The sequence below is a fragment of the Tachypleus tridentatus genome, chromosome 2, assembly GCF_004210375.1.
Source record: "Tachypleus tridentatus isolate NWPU-2018 chromosome 2, ASM421037v1, whole genome shotgun sequence".
Classification (NCBI taxonomy): Eukaryota; Metazoa; Arthropoda; class Merostomata; order Xiphosura; family Limulidae; genus Tachypleus; species Tachypleus tridentatus.
In genome coordinates this window covers 81,576,853-81,599,607 of record NC_134826.1, presented here as the reverse complement: position 1 = coordinate 81,599,607, position 22,755 = coordinate 81,576,853, and the positions used below count along the sequence as shown (strand labels likewise).

The window sequence follows — 22,755 nt, the reverse complement described above, 5'->3', positions numbered from 1 at the left end:
ATTATGACTTCTTATATATATCTTACAGATAGTCATATATATACTAGTTTTATATGTAAAACTACATAATGTTTTGTGAAACAAAATCAATGTTTTATTTCAACCAGAAAGCTGTAAGTGTATTTAAATTTGAGATATTATTTATCCATTGTGATGTGTCCCTCTGTGGGTCAGCGGTAAGTTAAAAACATAGTACTGTAATTCGATTTATGCTCCAAATCCGTGACGGCATATTGTTGACTATATTTGGTTAACATGACTTCATCATATTAAAACGTTGTTATATATATATATATATATATACACATACATACATATCCATAGTTAGCTTCATCAGATTGGCCAATATTACATTTTTTAACTCGCCATTTGTAAAACAATCTAATTTACTTTGGTCTTTATCTTAACCTCAATAGTTCGAAATTATATTATGAATTTTGTTTTTTTTTACATGGGAATTTGTAAGGCTTACATAAGCCATCCGACATACTGCTAGTACCAATAATTTCTGTTATTAATAAGTTTATTGGTACTTAAGTTTTATTATTATTATTTCCATATTGCGGCTAAGCGAAACTATTCAATTTCGATAATTACTTGGTTAAATTTCAAATATTTTGTTAGATAATTAATATTTCTCGTGTTACTATCCGAGTTAAAATTTTTTTTTCGTCTGAACTGTCTATTTCACATTCAAGACATTTCGTTATGTTGAAGTTGGGCGGTTGAGTTACAATAAATTTACCGAGAAATTGTATTTCGTAACAAAGTCTATTCATCAGGTAATAGCAACAATAAGGAAAATTGAAAATAAATCTACTACTAGTATTAGCATCGTAATAATAGTATCATAAAAAGAAATACTTAAGTTTTTAAACGTATTGGGAGTATGACTATAGTTAGTTAAGCCTAAACAAAAATCCTTAAGCCTGATACTAACGCTAACAGGGAGTAGCGTTTAAATGAGTGAAATTTCAAAATACTTTCATCCGATATATTATTCACAACTTGTGCATTCTTAATCAACTGTGATAGATATCGATTTCATACATTAAAGTTAAGTTGATGTATTTTATAAATGAAGTATTGGTGTGATAAAAGAAATATATCACCAGAAATGTTAGTATTATTACATTTACACTAATAGATTAACATTAGTAGCAGTAACTAACATGGTGATTAGACCTAATTCATAATAACATGAAAACAGGCTCTGTTCAAAGTGAACAATAAGGACAAGTTTTTAGACTAAGACTTACTGCTTAAACAATACTTTCGTTTGAAAGGTCATACAGTTAGTGCCTGAAATGTCTACAGACACGCAAACTACAAATAGAACATGGGAATTAAGTTTATATGAACTTAACAGAACACCCCAAGAGGTTATTACAGATAACACAGAAATTGCTGTGTCACCAAGAAGTTTGCATAGTGAATTAATGTGTCCAATATGTCTTGATATGTTGAAAAACACCATGACAACAAAAGAATGCCTCCACCGGTTTTGCCAAGAATGTATCATCACAGCTCTGCGGAGTGGTAACAAAGAATGCCCAACTTGTCGGAAGAAACTGGTGTCTAAACGTTCTTTACGACCTGATCCAAATTTTGACATGTTAATTTCAAAAATATATCCAAGCAGAGATGAATACGAAGCTCACCAAGAGCGTGTCTTAGCCAAATTGAGTAAAACGGCTCTTGCCCATAGTATTGAAGAAGGAATGAGGATTCAGCAAATGAACAGGGGACAGCGAGTGCGTAAGAGTGTTCCAGATGAAAACACTAGTATGCCAACATCTGCTGCAGGTACCCCAACGGGTAACTTAAGTGCCAGACAAACGCCAACTCCTGGAAGTTCAAGTGATGCTGCGAATGGAAATCCTCGGAAAAAACCACGTGCCCAGTCAAAAATGGAAAATGATTCTGGTGGATCGGAAGTGGAACAGGAAACAGAAAACTATGAAGCACAGCCAGCAGAGCATGATGAAACAGCAGAAACTGGTCAAGATGTTGACTGCGAAACCACGTCAGAATGTTCTCCAAATGAAATTGAACTTGTTTTTAAACCACATCCAAATGAAGTAGAAGAGATTGAACCAAACCTGACCCAAGTTCGTTATATCAAAACCACAGCCAATGCCACAGGTATCATCATCATTATTATTATTATTCAATTCTGTATATCAACCAAATTATGTAATTCATGGATAAAACATTATCACTGAATTATAAAAGTAACTTAATAACTAAAAGTCTATAACTAAATAAAGATTCTTTATAAAAATAGTATTGGGTAATATTTTATTTTACAAATAATAATGTAAATGTAGGTTTTGAAATGGAAGAGAGTATATGAAATTCTTCCAACAAGAATATGTGCTCGTTGATTATTGTTTTTCAAACTTACCTTCGACAAGTGATTCCTGTCTCTTTTTAACAGTTTCATAATCTAACAGTAACTTTTTAACTGTCTTTAGTGTTCTAATTGATTGGTCTCTTATGCCATCAAAGCAACGATCTGTTGCTAGTGTCAGAGCAGATAGGGTTTTATGTTGTATCTACAGAAATATTGAATCTAAGGCTGAAGATGAAGGTAGGACATTGAATTATTATAAATGGTTTAGATATATGCTACTAGAATTATAATTGGAATGGAACAATTGTCATAAGAGAACAGGCTGAGATCTCTGAAATTGTTTTCCTTTGAAAGAAGAAGAGTTGGTAGGTATCTCATTGAAAAGTTTCAGTATCAGAAAGATTCTGCTTGATTTCAATGCTAGAGTGCCTGTCAGGTATATTTACTTTGTTTTTGAAGTGGGTTCATCTCTCAAAATCAGACCTTTTTTCATCATTAAATAGCCCGAAAAGTTATCTTAAACCATAATAAAGTGTTTCATTTTGCTCTCCATTCCTAAATATTTTACATTATTATACCAGTAACTTTCAAAGTTTTTTATCCATCCATTACTTTATCATAACAGTATTTTCTTGAACTCTTAACCTTACTATACCAATCTGTTCCTGAATTCCATTCACTACTATACTTATCCATCACAGAATATTTCACTTTGGTTTTTTATTTATTTATTATTATAAATATTGTTTTGCATTGATAGCTTAATTATGTAGTAAGGACCAACTAAGCTGCATGAACCTGTCAAGATACCAAAAATATTGTTAACAATCAGGATGCCTAATTGATGAAACAGTGCATTCTATTCTATAAGTAGAAACATAATAAATGTATATTTAATTAGTTATATTAATGCCAAGTTCATTTGCAGTTTTATTCTAAGCACATAGCATAGTCTTACTGGATGTTAATTATTATACTTATCCATCCCTATATTCAATATCCGGTTGATCCATTAGAGTGCATGTGAACTTATAATTGTATATAGGAAATCAGATTTGAGCATGACCTAGCAACTAGCATTTCCAGACTGAATCCAAAGGTTCATTACCATAAAAAAATCCAAATATTTGGTAAGACAAAACACTCCAGGAGTTGGTAATGGGTACTGTCGACTGGCCACTTTTTTTCTAGTTTTATCAGCTCAAAAGAGTTATGGAGATCTGGTACAGATAATCCTTGTGCAAAAATATAGCCATTTTGGTTTTTATATTTTTAAAATATACTTAAAACGTTTTGTTAAGTTAGCATTCCTTCTTGTATTTACTTCAGAATGTGGCTATAGATTCAAAAAAACCTATCTAGAAACTTCCAGTTGAATAAAAAAAAATTACTGTTGCCATAGTCTTCAGTAGCAGAGAAACTAAATCATTCACATCTCCTAACACTAGATTGTATTATTTCTAAATGTAACCTCTTTTTACCACACATTTTTCAACTTTTCTTTCAGATGTAAATATTTTACTTTTTCATTGAAAAAATACCTTTACATCCAGCTAAACCTTTCTACTCAAACATGGTTAAAAAATGCTTTTATGTTCAAATCCAGTAGGTCACCAAATGTAGCTGAAATCTTCTTAAATCTCTATTCGTTTTTTTTTTAGGACTTTATATTTGGTACTTACATCTGATGTACATTTTATTCCCAACATCCTGGACTGTGCTATTATAGTTCATTTCTCACCCCATACATAAAAATTGCAAACATATTTCCCATAACCAGAATCTCAGAAAATTTTCCTGTAGTTGTCAATACTAACCAAAAATTGAAGTTTATTTACTTCCCTCCCCTTTTTGAATAGCTGGATAAGTGCATCCTTGCACAGCTGAGGATAGGTGATACTATTCATATATATTTCAGTAAAGTCTAGTATTTATGCATTTTATGTTTTTTGTTTGTTCAAAAACATTTTAGGGTCATAAATGGTTTTAGAATAAAAACATATATCACTTGCTTTGTGATCCATCCCACTATCTCTTGGGGCACACTAGTAGACTATAAGTTTGGGAACCATTACTCGAAAGAACTAATTCTAGCTACACTATGTTTTCTTCTCATTTTTACCCACTAAACCTTTCATCTTACATGTTCAGATTTTTTTTTACTTGTTCTCTCAAATTTCTCAACCTATTCAAAGTATTTTTCTCCCTTTGTTTCAGTAGTATGTGGCACAGCTAAGTAGTTAGGATGCTTGATTTCCAACCTTTAGGCTGTGAGAATGTTACAATGTGGTGGCCAGTTCCACTGTTTGTTGATTAAAGAGTAATCCAAGAGTTGTTGAAGGGGGATGTTGACTAGCTGCTTTCCCTCTAGCCTATCACTGGTAAATTAGGAATGGGTAGTGCAGAGTCCTTGTATAATTTTGAATGAAATTCCAAACAAACCAAACCATCTAAATAATATACGGCTAAAACAAGGCTTATTGAAAGATATTGTGATTAATTCTGCACCATTTTCAGTTGTTGTTTTTTAAGTTTAGCATTTATAATGATGTTTCTAAAATGAATAATATCAGTATTTTTTATTTTCATCTCATAAAAATTATAATGTATGACAAATCTGAAATTACATTATTTTTTGTAAGTTGACCACCTTTGTAAGTACCTTGCCCTGAGGTTTGCTCTGGACAAACATGCTGACGAGTATGGAATGCAGTCTCCTCCTGATAGTTCTCCAGTTATTATATACATGGCTGTAACACAAGGTCAGTTTCATCCCCTGAATGGAAATATGAGCCTTGACCAAGTGAATGACAAATACTGGAAAATCAACAAGCCACTGGAGATGTATTATGCCTTTAGAAAGATGTGACTTCTTTTTCTTATCACTTTGTATAGAATTTGGTGTTCTTACTGTGTATGTGTGCAAAATCTCAGTAACATTGTACTTCACTGTATATGTTTGTTAGATCCAATTATCAAATATTCCCCATGTATTGGAAATGTGTGGATGAGAAAACTACATGTAATATAGTGCATGAATAGTAGCCATTTTCCTTATTGTGAAGTTAAGTGTACCAATAATTTTGTAAGTGCAACTTAATAATATACAGACACACATATAATTATAGATAAGTGTGTATATTTTTATTTAAATAATTGATTATACAAGCATGGTGAAAAAATACACAGATGATAATAGACAAAGAGCTATTTTTAAATTCATTACTTTTACCTGGAATTGAAGTGATTGGAAATGTAATGTGTATAGGATAAGTGTCATAGAAAAATGTGTGGTCTAGTTGAAAGTTTATCATACACAATTAAGAAATACCTGTCTTCTAATTTCTGTCTTTAGTACATGGATCATTAGCATCAGTTTCTTTAATTATATGGTATTCATGTTGAATATGTAATTAAAGAGACAACTTGTACATTTTGTTTTTAAAATCTGAAGGCATGATGTGAATTTTATATAAATATGTGTCTGTATGTATAATGAAAAAACCTGTACACTTTTGTTGAAACAATAAAAAAAGTTGGATTTAGATTTTTTTTTTCAAAGTCAATTGTGCAAATACTATATAAATGAATAATAGACTTGTATTCTTATAGGTAGCTAAATAATTTAGTCTTACAGTCCAGTATGGCCCGGCATGGCCTAGCGCGTTAAGGCGTGGGCTTTGTAATCTGAGGGTCGTGGGTTCGCGCCCGAGTCGCACCAAACATGCTCGCCCTCCCAGCCGTGGGGGCATTATAATGTGACGGTCAATCCCACTATTCGTTGGTAAAAGAGTAGTCCAAGAGTTGGTGGGTGGTGATGACTAGCTGCCTTCCCTCTAGTCTTACACTGCTAAATTAGGGATGGCTAGCACAGATAGCCCTCGAGTAGCTTTGTGCGAAATTCAAAAACAAACAAACAAACATACAGTCCAGTATTGTTTGAGTAAGTATATGATTGACTGTTTGTAGCCCAGTATTGTTTAGGTAAGTATAGGAATGACTGGTCACAATCCAGTATTGTTTGAGTAAGTGTAGGAATGACTGGTTATAGTCTGTCATTGTTCGAGTAAGTATAGGGATGACTGGTTACAGTCCAGTATTGTTCAGCTTAGTGAAAGAATGACAAGTTACAAATAAATATTGTATAGTACCTTAAAATTAACCAGTATACAATCTGGTATTGTTTGAGGTATCTAATTGGTGACTAACGAAGAAAGTATAGCGTTATTCGGTATGGTTAAAGAATGGACACTTTCCATCTAATGGTCAAGATGTATATAAATCAAGTGAACTATCCATTGATACTGTTATCATTAAGTGTGGCATGCCTAAAAATGATCACTTAACAGTTAAAGATAAAGAATGATAAGATACAATCCAGTGATGTTACAGAAAGTTGTTCAAAGCATTGAAGGTTGATCAATATTGTTAATCTTGAAACTTTTGAAGGTGCCTAACATTTTATCACTCAGTAATAGTGTCAAAGAAAATTGTTATAACGTATGTTTTTCAAAATCCCAACTTATTACTATTGTAATGAGAGTGATTGACTTTCAGTGTAACGTTTGACAAACATTAAACCATTAGTCCATGGGACACTCAACCATTGTATCAAACTTGGTAAAAATCGGAAAAAAACATTTAGAATAATGTGGTTTATCTTCAGTGTGACATTAACCTTTGACCTATTTTCACGTAAAATTAATTAATTAGCCCTTGCAGGCATTACACCGTTGTATTGTACTAAGTTTGTTCAAAGTTGTGTTGGAAGAAAACATTTTCAAGTTATACTGCTAACACATGCATACAAAATACCTCAACAGAAGTGGACAAGATAGCAAATATTACGAAATCCATTGGGGGAAGGGGCAAAGCACCGCATCGCTTTGTTCCGACATTTATATTCAGGTCCGTGGTTTCGCCAGATGATTAATAAGCTACGCCCGGCCATTTTTGTCTGTGACGGTGAAGAACAATTGATGGAATGTTCGTTTATTACTAAGCACACAGCTACACAGAGGACTATTTGTGTTCTACCCACTATGGGTATTGAAACCTGATTTCTAGCAGTACAAGTCTGCAGACGTACAACTGTGGGGCAAGAATGTTTGTAATTATAAGATAAATGAAATGATACGGAATTAATTATATACTTATGTGAAAAAAATCATGTAATTCTCAAGTAAATGATGTATATCTTGTAAATTAAGGTAATTATATAATATTACCCAATCTCTTATTTTTGAAATCATGTCTGTTTTTTTAATTTCGTGCAAAGCTACACGAGGGCTTTCTGTGCTAGCCGTTTCTAATTTTGCAGTGTAAGACTAGAGGGAAGACAGCTGGTCATCACCATCCACTTACAACTAATAGTGGGATTGACTGTTACGTTATAACGCCCTCACGGCAGAAAGGGCGATTATGTTTGGTTGGTGCGACGGAGACTCGAACCCACGACCCTCGGATTACGAGTCTAACGCCTTAATCCACCTGACCGTGCCAGACCTTTTGAAATCATAAACAAAATTGTTTAATATCTGAAAACTTACTTTGTAGGTGTTTGAACTTGACAGTTATAAGTTCTATAAAGTAGAAAACCATTTTATGCATAAATGTCATTTTTAGCCAAAGTCCTAAAATTCAAATTAATAAAAAAGCGTGTTGGATAGGGTTTTTTTAAAACAAAAATGTCTCCCACTGGCTCGTGAAGGAACTGTTAAAACATCAGTGTATTTTTATACATTATTTTCTGTATTACAGATATCTTTCACACAAGAAACTTCATATGGTATCCTAGATAAAATACCTAGTTCCGAGAGTAAATAGGTTAAAAGAAACTTGGCACTTTTACCTGAAATTCGATATCAAGACTACAATCTCCTAATGCGAGGAAAGTTTGAATATATATATATTATCTAAAGGGGTTGGAAACACATAGTACGTCTGCATACTACAATTGTAATGTGAATATCATTCCAAATCATATTTATCAAGAGCTTTATTTATAACTTTAAAACACACGAATAAGATTGTGTTTTTTTTAAAGAGATGGACACCTAACTGTGGAAAAATGTCAAACTTGCCCATATGATGCATCAAGTAATTAAAGTATTAGAACATTGAAAGGTTTAACAAAAGACATGGAGAACATTACATAAACATCTAAATAAAGAAGTGATATTCCTATTAAAGTTTACGAATGTTAATCTACAATGTACTACCACAAAAACTGCAACACACTGATTCCTGAAGTAATAATTTACATATAACAAACTAAAGTAGCATATATAGGAAACAACACAAAATATATCATTCCAGAGTATAGTGGTGTTCATTGCAAATCGTCCTTGGACAATGTCTTCAGAGATATTCCATTTAATTTTTCAGGCTCTGCACATGTGCCACGTATATTGTTTGGCAAGCCGAGATCATAAATCCAAGACAATGTCCAGTTGCATACCAGTGGATTTCCTGTAAAAACAATATTGCTAATTAACAAGGAATGAAGTAAATTAGGAAACTTGTATGATAAAAAGGAATGTCTTCAGTACATCCCATTACATTCATAATGTGCATGCTATTTTTACTTTAGGATGTGGTATCTTGTAAAAAAATTAAATATATTCAACTAATTTCTGAAGAATGCTTTCATATACATTATTTGATTACAAAGCTATGTGAAATTGTAAGCCACTGAAACTAAATCTAACATACAAGCAACTTTCACACTTATGGTTGTACGAATTGTAGTATGACACTGAGGGCTGAGTTGATTCAGCCATGTTGGATATCACCCACTTCTCTACCTTGAGGTAAGCTTGGTGTTAAGTTTTGTAGCTTTTACAATTTGATCACTAAACTAAAAGGAAAGTAGGACAATCTGAAATATGCTTTCACAAGGAAAGATAGAGAAATGTTTGTTCAAACAAAAAATTTCTTGATAACTATGAATCACGAGGAAAAATGACTGCCATTTGCATCTCAAGACGGCTGTTATGGGTATAAAACTTTTATTACCCATAACAACTGTTTTGAGATGCGTTCTTACTTCAAGTGGGTTTCTCGTCATCACGAAGGACTGCCATTTATGTCATCATGGACCATGGGACTCATGACTACACAATTATCGTGTCTAAAAATGTAGCAACTTAATATATACCAATTGTTCTTCATGCTTCAAACATATCCGCATTTTTTAATCTAACTAATTGAATGTAATGCCTAGAGTAACATAAACAGATTTCCATTTAAATACTGTGTATCATAAGAAAATAACTTACTATGACAATAATCAGTAAGTAATCTGTAAGTTACCATTTATATCTATAATTTCCAAATTTGTCCACACATCACTCCACACTTCTTTTTGAAGAAACTTGATATCATTATTTCTGGCAAGGACGACTTTCAGCTTTGGCATATTTGTGAAAAAATCGGGGGAAAAACCACGAAGCCTGTTGTCACTGTAATAATACGATAAAATACATGCTGCATGATTAGCAAAAGCTTAATATGAGTCGGTGGTCCAAACAACTTGAAACAATGAACAATCGAAGTTTAATAAAAGTCAGCCCTTAAAGAATGTTATTCATTTGATCAATCTGTTATTTTTTCCATAGTAAATCGTGAATGCTCTCTAAGCAAGAAGCTCCTTACATAACTTACAAAATAACATTGTGTATTTTATATCCTTACCCCAGTGATTAAATATTTTAAATTGGCTTCATTAAAATATTTATACTTGGAAATTTCATTAAAAAAGAAAGTGTAAAACGTGGTGATTGCTGGCTTTCATTGAACAATCTCTGGTACAAGTGTTTGTTGAGACAAAAACTTAGGAGATCGTAAGGCTTACATAATAACCATCTATGAACCATAATTTACTCGACAAAGTGATAAGAGAAAAAGCCTATATATTTAAATATTCCCAGATGAGTTTAACGAGAGGTGAAGTTGGTTGAAAGATGTTATTATTTCATATGTCTGTAATATCGTTTAGTATTTGCAACTAAGGTACTGCTTACGATTGTCTGAAACAAATATTTTGATTAGTTATGAGTATAGTTGTGGTATTCTCAGGTAAAACTGATTTCAACGAATATATTATATGGGAATATTTTATAATGGGAGAAGGATCAATCAGGGTTAGCACAGAAATCTAACTTCAGATAGAGAGACGAGTTTTAATAGACTGTACATGTAATGTAAAGTGAAAATCAATCTTTTTTTATATATTCAAAGCATAAAACACAGTGTGCATACTTGAATCGACACTGGACTGTTACTTGCTACTGGATCTATGAATTAGTCACGAATTATTTTCTCTCAAAGTATCTTTTCGTCGACTGACTCATGTTCAAAACCAAGTAGAACTGTGTTGATCCAGTGCTCCTTACATGAAGATGTCGGATTTACCAATAACGACTAGCACTTCACCTGACTGGTCATTTTAACATCGTCAAGTCTGTAATCTGCAGATATCATCTGCTTGACCAGTGAAGAACAATGCAGCCGTTAACGTACTTGCACTATTCACGACATTACAATAATAATACCGCGGGTAGAACTGATACTATTTACTACAGAAAAATAAAAAACAAAGATAACTGGATTGAAAATAACTCGATGATTTTCTAATCCTTGTATTTGTGCAAATGGTACATAAAAATAAGGCTGAGTGAAAATTTTCAAAACTTCTTCATTAGAATAGGATGACAGAAAACTCGTATTTTAATGTCTTTAATCGCGGACTCGCTACTTTTTACACATTTTCTTGTGTTGAAAATTCAGCGAGGACAATAATAATTTTTAAGTGTAATTTAAATACAACGTTTACCGATGTGAAAGATTATTACGACAAAAGTATATTTCTTTACTATTTGGCCTACCTACCTTACTTCTAAATGTTCAAGAGATGTATGCTCGGGAAAAACGTTTCTTTCGATGTATTCCAAGAGATTCTTGCGCATGCTCAGGATTAAGAGATTTTCCAAGATTCCGAAAGCTCCAGCTTCTAAACTCTTAATTTTAGTGTTTTGTAAGACAAGTAGTTCTAGGGACGAAGGAAGCAATGTTCTAGAGACGGTTTCAAGATTAGAATTTATGATGTAAAGCATTGAAAGTTTTTTTAGGTTACTTAGCCTCAGATTCGTTATTCCACCCGTAACTCTAACATTAGAGAGGTATATTCCTTTAATTATAGAAGACAAGTAATAGAAGGGGTCCGTTTCACCCTCTTCAACCGTTATACTGACATTAGTCGCTGTAATATGAAGTATAACTGTGTCTTTTAACCACTTTCGTTCGAAATTACTGATGTCAGAGTTAGAAATGATCAATTCATGAACTTCAATTCCTTTCAATGACATCATTGCAGTCTGTAGATCTGTTCTGTAAATGCCTATGCACTGAATTATAATGTCAGACATTCTGACATCGCAACTACATGGGTTGATCCACATTGGACATCGAGGTCCCTCCTCTTCAGAGATCTTGGATGCTGTGGCCAAACTAATCATCAGAACAATAGCTCCTAAGATCTTGCCATTATTTGTTTGAGCTTGATAGGCCATGATACAAAACATTAGTTATCTGTAAGAAATAAATTTATTTTTTATTACTGTTGTTGTTTTGAATTAAGCACAAAGCTACACAATAGGCTATCTGTACTCTGTCCACCACGGGTATCGAAACCCGGATTTTAGCGTTGTAAGTCCGCAGACATACCGCTGAGCCACTGGAGGGGCCTTTTATTACTTTAATATTTCAAATTGTAATATAAAATAGTAGAAATCTAAAAATATATCCACCACACGGTAAAGAATAGTAAAATTAGCAGTTGATACTACGATAATCCATAAAAAAAACTATTTCAGGACGGCTGGTATTGGTATTAACATTTTTACCAACATATGGACCTTCTTAAGTCATCTTCAGGTTAACAAAAAGTGTTAATACCCATACCAGCCATCCTGAGATACATTTTCACTTCAAGTGGGTTTCTCATCATCATGAAAATAACTATTTGAACTTTGAACACACGCTATTTAGTCCATGCCAATTCACCAAATGTTCACAAAACGTCACTACGGTTTTTCAGTAACAATGGTTTTACCTTTGTTATATACTCCAACAAAATCATATACCACACCTGCAACATTTTTTATTATTAAAATTCACGATAAAATCTTAGCACTATCGACAAAGCTTTAAAACGTGATTTAGAAAACATCTATACGAGGAAACAAACTATTCACGTGATTTCTACAGTTCTGAATAAATTTAGTTTAGGTACACGAAAATATCTATAGTTCAGTTTAATCAAGTTTTTAGGATGAATAGTTGTTTTATAAATTTAAATTCTAAAACAATATCAAGTGTGTAAAGCTAACGATAAGTTTTATGTACTGCTATAATAGAAACAGAAATACGAACCTCTACAAACTGCTCACTATTTTTCTATGTGGACACAATATCCTTAAACTACAGCCGTTCAGTTCATCCTGTTTACATCGTCATAGATGGGTATTTCGTATTTCCGTTTTTACGCAACACTACTATTTCTGTTTATTTTGTCCAGTGACAAACAACGTCCTTATCGTACGACTTACTCCCATTAGGTCTAGTTTTTGTGACGTACGTTATGTAAACTAACCATATTTAAGTACATTTCTCTTGATTTATTCTTTCAGATTCAATATAAATGCGTATTTGTTTCTCAGAAGGCTTAACTCGTCAAGCCCAACTGTTTTACTAAGAACAAACTGGCAGATTCATCTAGACAACTAGTTATATTTACGGTAATAATTTGTTTTGAATTTCGCACAAAGCTACTCGAGGGCTATCTGTGATAGCCGTCCCTAATTTAGCAGTGTAAGACTAGAGAGAAGGCAGCTAGTCATCACCACCCACCGCCAACTCTTGGGCTACTCTTTTACCAACGAATAGTGGGATTGACCGTCACATTATATCGCCCCCACGGCTGAAAGGGCGAGCATGTTTGGCGCGACGGGGATGCAAACCCGCGACCCTCAGATTACGAGTCGCACGCCTTAACACGCTTGGCCATGCCAGGCCTCGGTAATAATTTCAAAACCAACATCACGCTAAACTATGCACACTTCTCACTGTTTATTGTTTCTTCTTTCAGTAGTTTTATTTACAATTATTGAAAAAATTGTAGTTCCTACCTATTCAGCGAACTCAGTCTTCAAATACCTATTACTCAAAAGGCATAGCACTAAAAAAAAAAAAAGACTTTCCAGTTAGTTTATGTAATGGAATGTGAAAGATTATTTATAATCACGAATACCAGAATATGTTCTTTCGCCGAAAACTTCAACATGCTTCACGTTTTTTCCAAATACACTTCTCTATTTTCGAAATGTTTAGTGAGATACTTAGGCCTATACATATGTTTTGATAAAAGCTGACAAAAACAAACAAAAAACGACCTTTACACTCTAGATAAATACAACATATTTTTATAATCTGGAGTTTAAAGGCGTTTTTTCTTAACTTTTATAAAAATGTGTAAATCCCTCCCATATGAATGTTTTTAGTTTTTGCATCCGTATGCAAAAAGAGTATTTTGAAAATATTAAATATCAAGAATCCCGAGAAATTGGCGTACAGCTTGTATTGTGCATCGTTTATTACCTCCCTTCTTGTCATATATTTGAGTTTCACTTCATTCAAAATTGGAAAATTAATAGTCTTTCAAGTTTCAATGAATATTTTAATCTTAAAGTTGTATATTACAGAACAAGTAGGAATAATTTCTTGCTGTTTTAGATTGACTAATATCAGTTTCCATTGCTGGTTTGTTTAGCAACTCGCGAGCAAGGCAGCTAAACATTTTTTTTAAGCTTTGCCTTAATTAATCCACTAGTTTATTGCATGACAGACAGTAGATTATTTTTAGCACTTCTTTGGCCAAAAATATTGTGTTAAGAGTTTAGGCACATGTCCTTTAACTAGCACCTGATAAAAATTAATTATAGGCCTAATACACTGCTATCGGAAGAATAATATATGCATTCATCTTTGCTTAAGCCTTGTAAAAAGCTAGGTTCAGAAATTGTGATGGCAGTGGTTTATAATACAGTTATTGCAATATAAAGAAATAGGAGGCTTGACACCTAGATCTGCTAATTCATTCCTTAACATTAACTGCTACCTACTTTCTATTTTATTTTTACATTTAGTGTTCTTTACAGGGTTTGTTTCCATTATGAATCCTTAATATCAGTAGCTGCCAACTTGTACATATACATTGGCATATACATATGCCAATTCTTTATAATATAAAGATCATAAACATTATACGGTTCTCTTCTTTCTGTCAAAAGCCCACTTAAGCCAATTAAATTATTTTAAAACGTCAGTTGGCAAGCCGCCCGAGGATCACGAGTTCGAATCCCCTTCACACCAAACATGCTCGTCCTTTAAGCCGTGGGGACGTTATAACGTTTCGATCAATCTCACTATTAGTTCGTAAAAGAGTAGCCCAAGAGTTGGCAGTAGGTGGTGATGACTAGCTACCTTCCCTCTAGTATTACACTGCTAAATTAGGGACGGCTAGCGCAGATAGCCCTCATGTAGCTTTGAGCAAAATTCAAAAACAAACCACACGATAGTAGAGCGAGTTATCTCATCAAAACCAAGCTACAAACAATACAAAACACATTCCTCATAACAGCGTACAGATCATCTAAATTAATACACAAATTTTCAAACATACCAACCATAGAAGATAGACTCCTAAATAGTACAATAACGTAATTTTATAAATATTGAAAAATGATTATGCGAACTAGACAGGTACCTCATACATGATTAAGATAGGCCTAAACACCTCTCCCCAATCAATATATATGTAAAAGGAAGGAAGCAAAAAAGAGGCCACTATCAAACTAGACGTCCTGCTGACAGGGCAAATAATATCTATATACACTACTGGCCAAAACCTTAAGGCAAATGAACATAAAAAAAAATATGCATTTTGCGTTGTTAGACTCGACCATTTATTTGAGTAGAGCTTTGAAAGATGAAAATAAGAAAAGGGAAAATAAAAATAAAAACATTTTTAGCATTTAATAGGGAAAATACGAACACTATGAAATTAGCCTAAATACAAGCTGGTCAAAAGTAACGAAGCGTTAATCGGTAAACACGTAACGAAATTTTAGTCATTTGTGTTCAAGCATTAGGGTTGTCAATATCTCCTGTGTTACATTGGGTAAAAACATGGCAAAGGCTAAAAAGTTGGCAGAGTTTGAACGTAGCAGAATTGTCGAATTGCAAAAGCAAGGTCTTTCTTAACGTGCCATCGCTGGTGCGATTGGGCGTAGTAAAATTGCTGTTGCAAATTTCTTAAAAGACCCTGAGGGATACGGAACGACAATTTCAAGTGGTCGGCCCAAGAAAATTTCGCCGGCGTTGAGCAGGGGGATTCGAAGGGTTGTCCGGCAAGATACCAGCCGATCGTCGAACCAAATTAAGGCCCTTACGGACGCAGAATGCAGCCCAAGAACAATAAGACGGCATCTACGAGATAAAGGCTCTAAAAACCATAAACGTCTTCAAAGGCCGAGAAAGGTCTTCCACACCACGAAACAGCTCGGTTAAACTTTGCTGAGAAGCACCAAACATGGGACATAAAAAAGTTATTCGCAATGACGGCCGTGCAACGCACTACTGAGACCTCTTGCGGGGCATTTCCTACCCTGTTTAGGACTTCTTTTTGGTATGGTCTTAAACTTTTGACCAGCTACTATTTGGGCTAATTTCATAGTGTTCACATTTTCCCTATTAAATGCTCAAAAGTTTTTTATTTTTATTTTCCCTTTTCGTATGTTCATCTTTCGAAGCTCTACTCAAATAAGTGGTCGAGTCTAACAACGCAAAATACATATTTTTTCTTTATGTTCGTTGGCCTTAAAATTTTGGCTAGCAGTGCATGTACGAAAAAAGTACATGGACATTGCCCTGAAAAGGGTCGGAGTAAATTCAGACCACTCTGACACTAAAGCAGTAGCCCCACCAACCTACACTGCATGATTGTGTAAGTAAAGTAAGGAGGAAGAGATCAAAGCGCACCTTACCATCCAGGGTACATATAATTACCCAAATCCCGAGAGAGCGAGTGAGTTACCAAAGTATACACTGCCCTCTAGTATGTCTTCTTTCTTCGAAATATCCTCTGTTCTTGTGCACTCAAGTTGTTTGTTACTTTAGAATCACGTTTTGACGGAATAAATTGTTTTTCTTGTCTACTGTTAGTCTTACTCTTAACATATTAAATGTTAGGTCAATCACTCCTACCAAAGTGAATTCTGTTCTACCACTACCTTTTGTCTGTCGTTTCTAAAACACAAACAAACTAACGTGGCAGGGGTTTAGTTTAGAGAGAGAGAAATCAGAAGAGTTCTCTCTCCAACTGGGGTGTTCAGGAACGTTGTGGTTCCTCTTCGTCCCCTTACATGAGAAATGTTTTAAAATATCCGTGGAATTTTTACTTTATTTTTAACATTTCAAAAATGGAGTGGGGTATTTGTGAGTGAGAGGAAGGACGGGAAAACTGGAAGAGAGCAGCGAAAGTGAAGTGAGCCAGGCCTTGGCTCGAGGACGGAGTACACTGGCGGTTGGCGAAATGATTTTTAAAATTTACTATGATTGATTAGATACCTTGTGACTGGGTAAATGGCCCTTTTCAGAACGAGGCTGGGACCTACAGGTCCGATGCCAGAGATTTTGCTGTGGGGGGAAACGGGAGTACCCCGAGAAAACCCACTTTCACGGCCTGGGCGCCGAATAATCTACCCAGACCGTGCCCGGAAGTAGCTGGGAAGAAAGAAAGAAAGAAGAAAAAAAAAACAAAACAAAACTGATGAACTATGTTGGTGGTATACGTGGAAACTGTTAGCTGCAGTCTTGTAGATCAGGTGGTAACTTCGTCATGAACTTGTTTCCACACTTGAAGCCCATTGGTGCAAGTGAAAAACGTGGTCTCGGTGGTGGAACTACTGGCTGTTCTTCAGTGAGTTGTTCTTCGTTGGTCTGTGATGCTTTGTTTCTTCTCGAGATTTTGGTTTGAGTTTTCTGCGTGGAGGTAGATTGTTTTTCAGTTTGTACTGTCGCGTCGATGGTTATCTTGGTAATGGTTTGAGTCTGGCTGGTTGTTGAATTCTGTGGAACTGGGATTGAAGTCTGGCATGAGCTGTCCTTTTTCTTTCTTGAACTACTGGAACTTAGCGTGTTGCTAACAATGGGAGTTGTCGTCTTCTGAGTCGGGTTGTCTGAATTTGTCTTCATGTTTCTTCTAATAAGGTCTGGACTCGGCGGTATTTTGGTAGTTTCATGTTGGAAGATTTCCGTTGGTTGTTTGCGATATCTGGGTGCTTTGTTTGAACCATTATTGAGTGGTCGTCGATGTGGGCGTTCGGCTCTAAAATGAAATATATGATAATAACAGCCGTCACGTAAAATACAGTCAGCACTGTACTTCGACGTTGTCACTATCTTCATGAACTGTGTGGGATGATTACTGTTCTTAGAATAAATTCGATGAACTGCATATACCTTGGCTTGTATTTGTGGTTCTATGGTTTGTCTAATTTCTTCTGGTTGAATCGATGGGTCGACGCCCCTGAGGAATACAGAATAAAGATTGACTGGACTTTTAGTGGGCGAACAACTTACTTTAAATTCAGTGTTCCATGGCTGGCACAGATAAATTTGGTCTGCAGTAGTGGCTGGGTGGATGAGGATTCCTCCCCGGCGTAAAATACGGGTCCTGGACGGTTCGATGATTGGCCCAGGCTTGGCTCGGGCGATCAACGTGGCGACTTGGTACGGCGTGAGGTTCGGCGGTAAGCCGTCGACGATTACCGGCGGCACTAACGGCCTGACTGGCGAGGATGAACGTTTCGTTCTGAATAGCATATGGCACGTCTGACTTTCTCGGTGACTCTCCTCCTAAACTGATCAAAAACTCCTCTCTGCCGTTTCTCGCTCATCTGGTACTATTTATGTTCATTACTAAGTGTATAATCCTTATATTCTCGAAACCAATGACCAACAACTTTTTCAAAACTCACTAATATTTGAGTAGACTAGACCCTGTATGTTAGGTAATTCAATTAATTATTTTGACACTCAGTCCATTTGTTTTTAGTAATAATAATTAATACTAATATTTTTACTTTTTTTAATATATAAAGTTAATGGCTCTCAAACTGTGAGGCGTGACCGCGTCTCTTCCTTTTTTGGGGTGTGTACGAAGTATGGAGAAGAAAGGTGTGCACAACCTGAAGAAATACTGTTCTTAACCGCAATTTACGTTATCCTGAAAAACGCTTATTTACTCTATAAAAGGGTGTGTCTTCCAGAAAAGAAAAGTTTATTTTTCTTTACAATACAGTTACAGAAGTTTAACTATATTTAAAAAAAAATCTGAGATTTAATGATAATAATCCACCACTCATTTAATAGTTAATAATAACAAGTATGTAATCCTAAATCTCCAAGAAAAAAATGCATCGAAAGTACTTTACAAGAATACAAACCAAGAAACTGATCAAAAGTTACTTTACAAGAATACAAACCAAGAAACTGATCAAAAGTTACTTTACAAGAATACAAACCAAGAAACTGATCAAAAGTTACTTTACAAGAATACAAACCAAGAAACTGATCAAAAGTTACTTTACAAGAATACAAACCAAGAAACTGATCAAAAGTTACTTTACAAGAATACAAACCAAGAAACTGATCAAGAGTTACTTTACAAGAATACAAACCAAGAAACTGATCAAGAGTTACTTTACAAGAATACAAACCAAGAAACTGATCAAGAGTTACTTTACAAGAATACAAACCAAGAAACTGATCAAGAGTTACTTTACAAGAATACAAACCAAGAAACTGATCAAGAGTTACTTTACAAGAATACAAACCAAGAAACTGATCAAGAGTTACTTTACAAGAATACAAACCAAGAAACTGATCAAAAGTTACTTTACAAGAATACAAACCAAGAAACTGATCAAAAGTTACTTTACAAGAATACAAACCAAGAAACTGATCAAAAGTTACTTTACAAGAATACAAACCAAGAAACTGATCAAAAGTTACTTTACAAGAATACAAACCAAGAAACTGATCAAAAGTTACTTTACAAGAATACAAACCAAGAAACTGATCAAAAGTTACTTTACAAGAATACAAACCAAGAAACTGATCAAAAGTTACTTTACAAGAATACAAACCAAGAAACTGATCAAAAGTTACTTTACAAGAATACAAACCAAGAAACTGATCAAGAGTTACTTTACAAGAATACAAACCAAGAAACTGATCAAAAGTTACTTTACAAGAATACAAACCAAGAAACTGATCAAAAGTTACTTTACAAGAATACAAACCAAGAAACTGATCAAAAGTTACTTTACAAGAATACAAACCAAGAAACTGATCAAAAGTTACTTTACAAGAATACAAACCAAGAAACTGATCAAAAGTTACTTTACAAGAATACAAACCAAGAAACTGATCAAAAGTTACTTTACAAGAATACAAACCAAGAAACTGATCAAAAGTTACTTTACAAGAATACAAACCAAGAAACTGATCAAAAGTTACTTTACAAGAATACAAACCAAGAAACTGATCAAGAGTTACTTTACAAGAATACAAACCAAGAAACTGATCAAAAGTTACTTTACAAGAATACAAACCAAGAAACTGATCAAAAGTTACTTTACAAGAATACAAACCAAGAAACTGATCAAAAGTTACTTTACAAGAATACAAACCAAGAAACTGATCAAAAGTTACTTTACAAGAATACAAACCAAGAAACTGATCAAAAGTTACTTTACAAGAATACAAACCAAGAAACTGATCAAAAGTTACTTTACAAGAATACAAACCAAGAAACTGATCAAGAGTTACTTTACAAGAATACAAACCAAGAAACTGATCAAAAGTTACTTTACAAGAATACAAACCAAGAAACTGATCAAAAGTTACTTTACAAGAATACAAACCAAGAAACTGATCAAAAGTTACTTTACAAGAATACAAACCAAGAAACTGATCAAAAGTTACTTTACAAGAATACAAACCAAGAAACTGATCAAAAGTTACTTTACAAGAATACAAACCAAGAAACTGATCAAAAGTTACTTTACAAGAATACAAACCAAGAAACTGATCAAAAGTTACTTTACAAGAATACAAACCAAGAAACTGATCAAAAGTTACTTTACAAGAATACAAACCAAGAAACTGATCAAAAGTTACTTTACAAGAATACAAACCAAGAAACTGATCAAAAGTTACTTTACAAGAATACAAACCAAGAAACTGATCAAAAGTTACTTTACAAGAATACAAACCAAGAAACTGATCAAAAGTTACTTTACAAGAATACAAACCAAGAAACTGATCAAAAGTTACTTTACAAGAATACAAACCAAGAAACTGATCAAAAGTTACTTTACAAGAATACAAACCAAGAAACTGATCAAGAGTTAATTAAAATCATATTTCCCAATATGCCTGTAAGAAACGAAATTGTTACAAACACTCAATTTAGGGATTCTAAATGAGGGTATAACTGTCTAAGAAATATTTCGTTTGTATAGAGATTCTGAATACGAAATATGGGTTTACCGAACAACCTGTTTGTGCTAATAATATATCACGGTTAAGTGGTATTCAAAAAAAAAGTTTTGAAACTGGATTAAACTCTTGAAAATGACAAAACAACAATGAAACTGAAACCACATAGATTAAATACTGATAAAATAAATGCCCGAAATAGCATTAGACCTCTATATCTGTCAAAAATACATGACAAGGAGTGCAATTGTGATAGAAAATAGGAGGCAAAACACAAACCAAAAACTCCTAGAAACTGTAATCTCAAATAAACGAGTTTTTCCAATAGTTACTTAGTGAAATACGTTGCCCATTAAAAACTCTTCCATTTAAAGCTTTTGCCTTATTTACATTTTAAAAAATATCATTAATAAAATCAGTTCTTTGTGAAGCACACAGTTTTAACTTTTTTTTTAACACCTTGAAATACTTAATTAGAATGACTGATATAAGAACAAGTAATAAATTTTCTGTTCCGAATACCTACTTTTCTACATAGGCAAGTGTCAGAGTTCTGAGGATCTGAAACTATTCAATCATTTTAGTAAGTTGATATATATATGTCTACAAGCAATTAACAGTTGTCATGTCCAAATCTAGAGTGCAGATTTCTACTTGTTGAATAGAAATGTTTATATCAAGATAAACTGTACAATCCAAAAATTTGATCAAAGTATAAAAATTAGTCACTTAGTTGTCAGTGATTATAATTTAAAGATTTCTTTCCAGCATGAAGATCATACAACCAATAAAGAGAAATGCTTATTGGTAATGCTGCACTGTCAACTTAGAGGTAACTCTCCTAGAAAGAAATTTATTTTTGATTTTAAAAAATATACTGTATTAGTTATATTTAAAAGTGGTGAATACTGAAATAGAATACTTTTCTCCTTGGTGATACAAAATTCCAAACTGATGTGCAATTAATACTACAAATTTCAAGGATAAAACAAATGTTATATAATATGCAAATAGCAGTGAAAAAGTTAAACATTAGTTACTTGTACATCTAACTATTTACTTAAACAATAGCACAAATGCTGCCTAAATCAACTTGTGACACTAGAACCCCTTATACTGTTACACTTACAGTACAAACTAAACCCTTCACAAACTTGGTCACTCACTGATCACAAAAAATGTTAAATTGTGGTTTACTGTGCCAAGATTCATCAACACACTTCTTCCTAACATGTGGATTACTTGTTTGGGACACGGTAATTATCTTGCTTTAAGTTACAAAAATAAAAACATTCAATCTCTAGACACTTATTAAAAATATCTGAAAAACAAAGTAAATGCATCCCATGACTTTGAATATTTTCTTAGTCTTAAAAGTTGAAAAGAAAACAACTGAAGTTTCCTCTGACATTCAAAAGTAACATTTGTTGTATCAGTCCATAATGTTACACTCAAGTGTTTTCAGCAGTCCTTAAATAAAATTACCAACTGTCATATTTTTACTTGTAAAACTATAGATTGCTGTTGATTTTGTAAAATGCCTTTAAAATTGAAAGTAAATATTGGATTTAGAACAGTGGCTATTTTTCCTTACACAAAGCAGTATTTTTTGTCATAGAGCAGTGTATAATATACAGTGCACAAACTAAATGCACCTTTTTCATTGGAATATTTGACATTTATTTAAAAAATTACAGTAACTAAGTTACAGTGCCTAATCTAAATATTTATTTAAAAATATCTCCACTGTAATAATTTCAACAGTAAAAAAA

General features: G+C 33.6%; 2 protein-coding genes across 3 annotated transcripts; one reads left to right on the top strand and one right to left on the bottom strand.

The window, feature by feature from the left end:
* Positions 1-453: 453 nt before the first annotated feature.
* LOC143244351 (E3 ubiquitin-protein ligase RING2-like) lies at positions 454-5,903 on the top strand. Its single transcript, XM_076488851.1, has 2 exons — positions 454-2,145; positions 4,999-5,903. The coding sequence occupies exons 1-2, from the start codon at positions 1,308-1,310 to the stop codon at positions 5,223-5,225; spliced, it is 1,065 nt and encodes a 354-aa protein (XP_076344966.1). The 5' UTR covers positions 454-1,307; the 3' UTR covers positions 5,226-5,903.
* Positions 5,479-13,003, bottom strand: LOC143244352 (keratocan-like). Of its 2 annotated transcripts, none has more exons than XM_076488852.1 (4): positions 12,791-13,003; positions 11,249-11,947; positions 9,671-9,819; positions 5,479-8,827 (listed from the first exon to the last, which is right to left on the bottom strand). In XM_076488852.1, the coding sequence occupies exons 2-4, from the start codon at positions 11,938-11,940 to the stop codon at positions 8,688-8,690; spliced, it is 981 nt and encodes a 326-aa protein (XP_076344967.1). In that variant the 5' UTR covers positions 11,941-11,947; positions 12,791-13,003; the 3' UTR covers positions 5,479-8,687. The 2 variants fall into 2 exon arrangements, with proteins under 2 accessions (XP_076344967.1, XP_076344968.1); XM_076488853.1 differs by having other exon boundaries at positions 8,615-8,827; positions 9,637-9,819.
* Between the last annotated feature and the right edge of the window lie 9,752 nt (positions 13,004-22,755).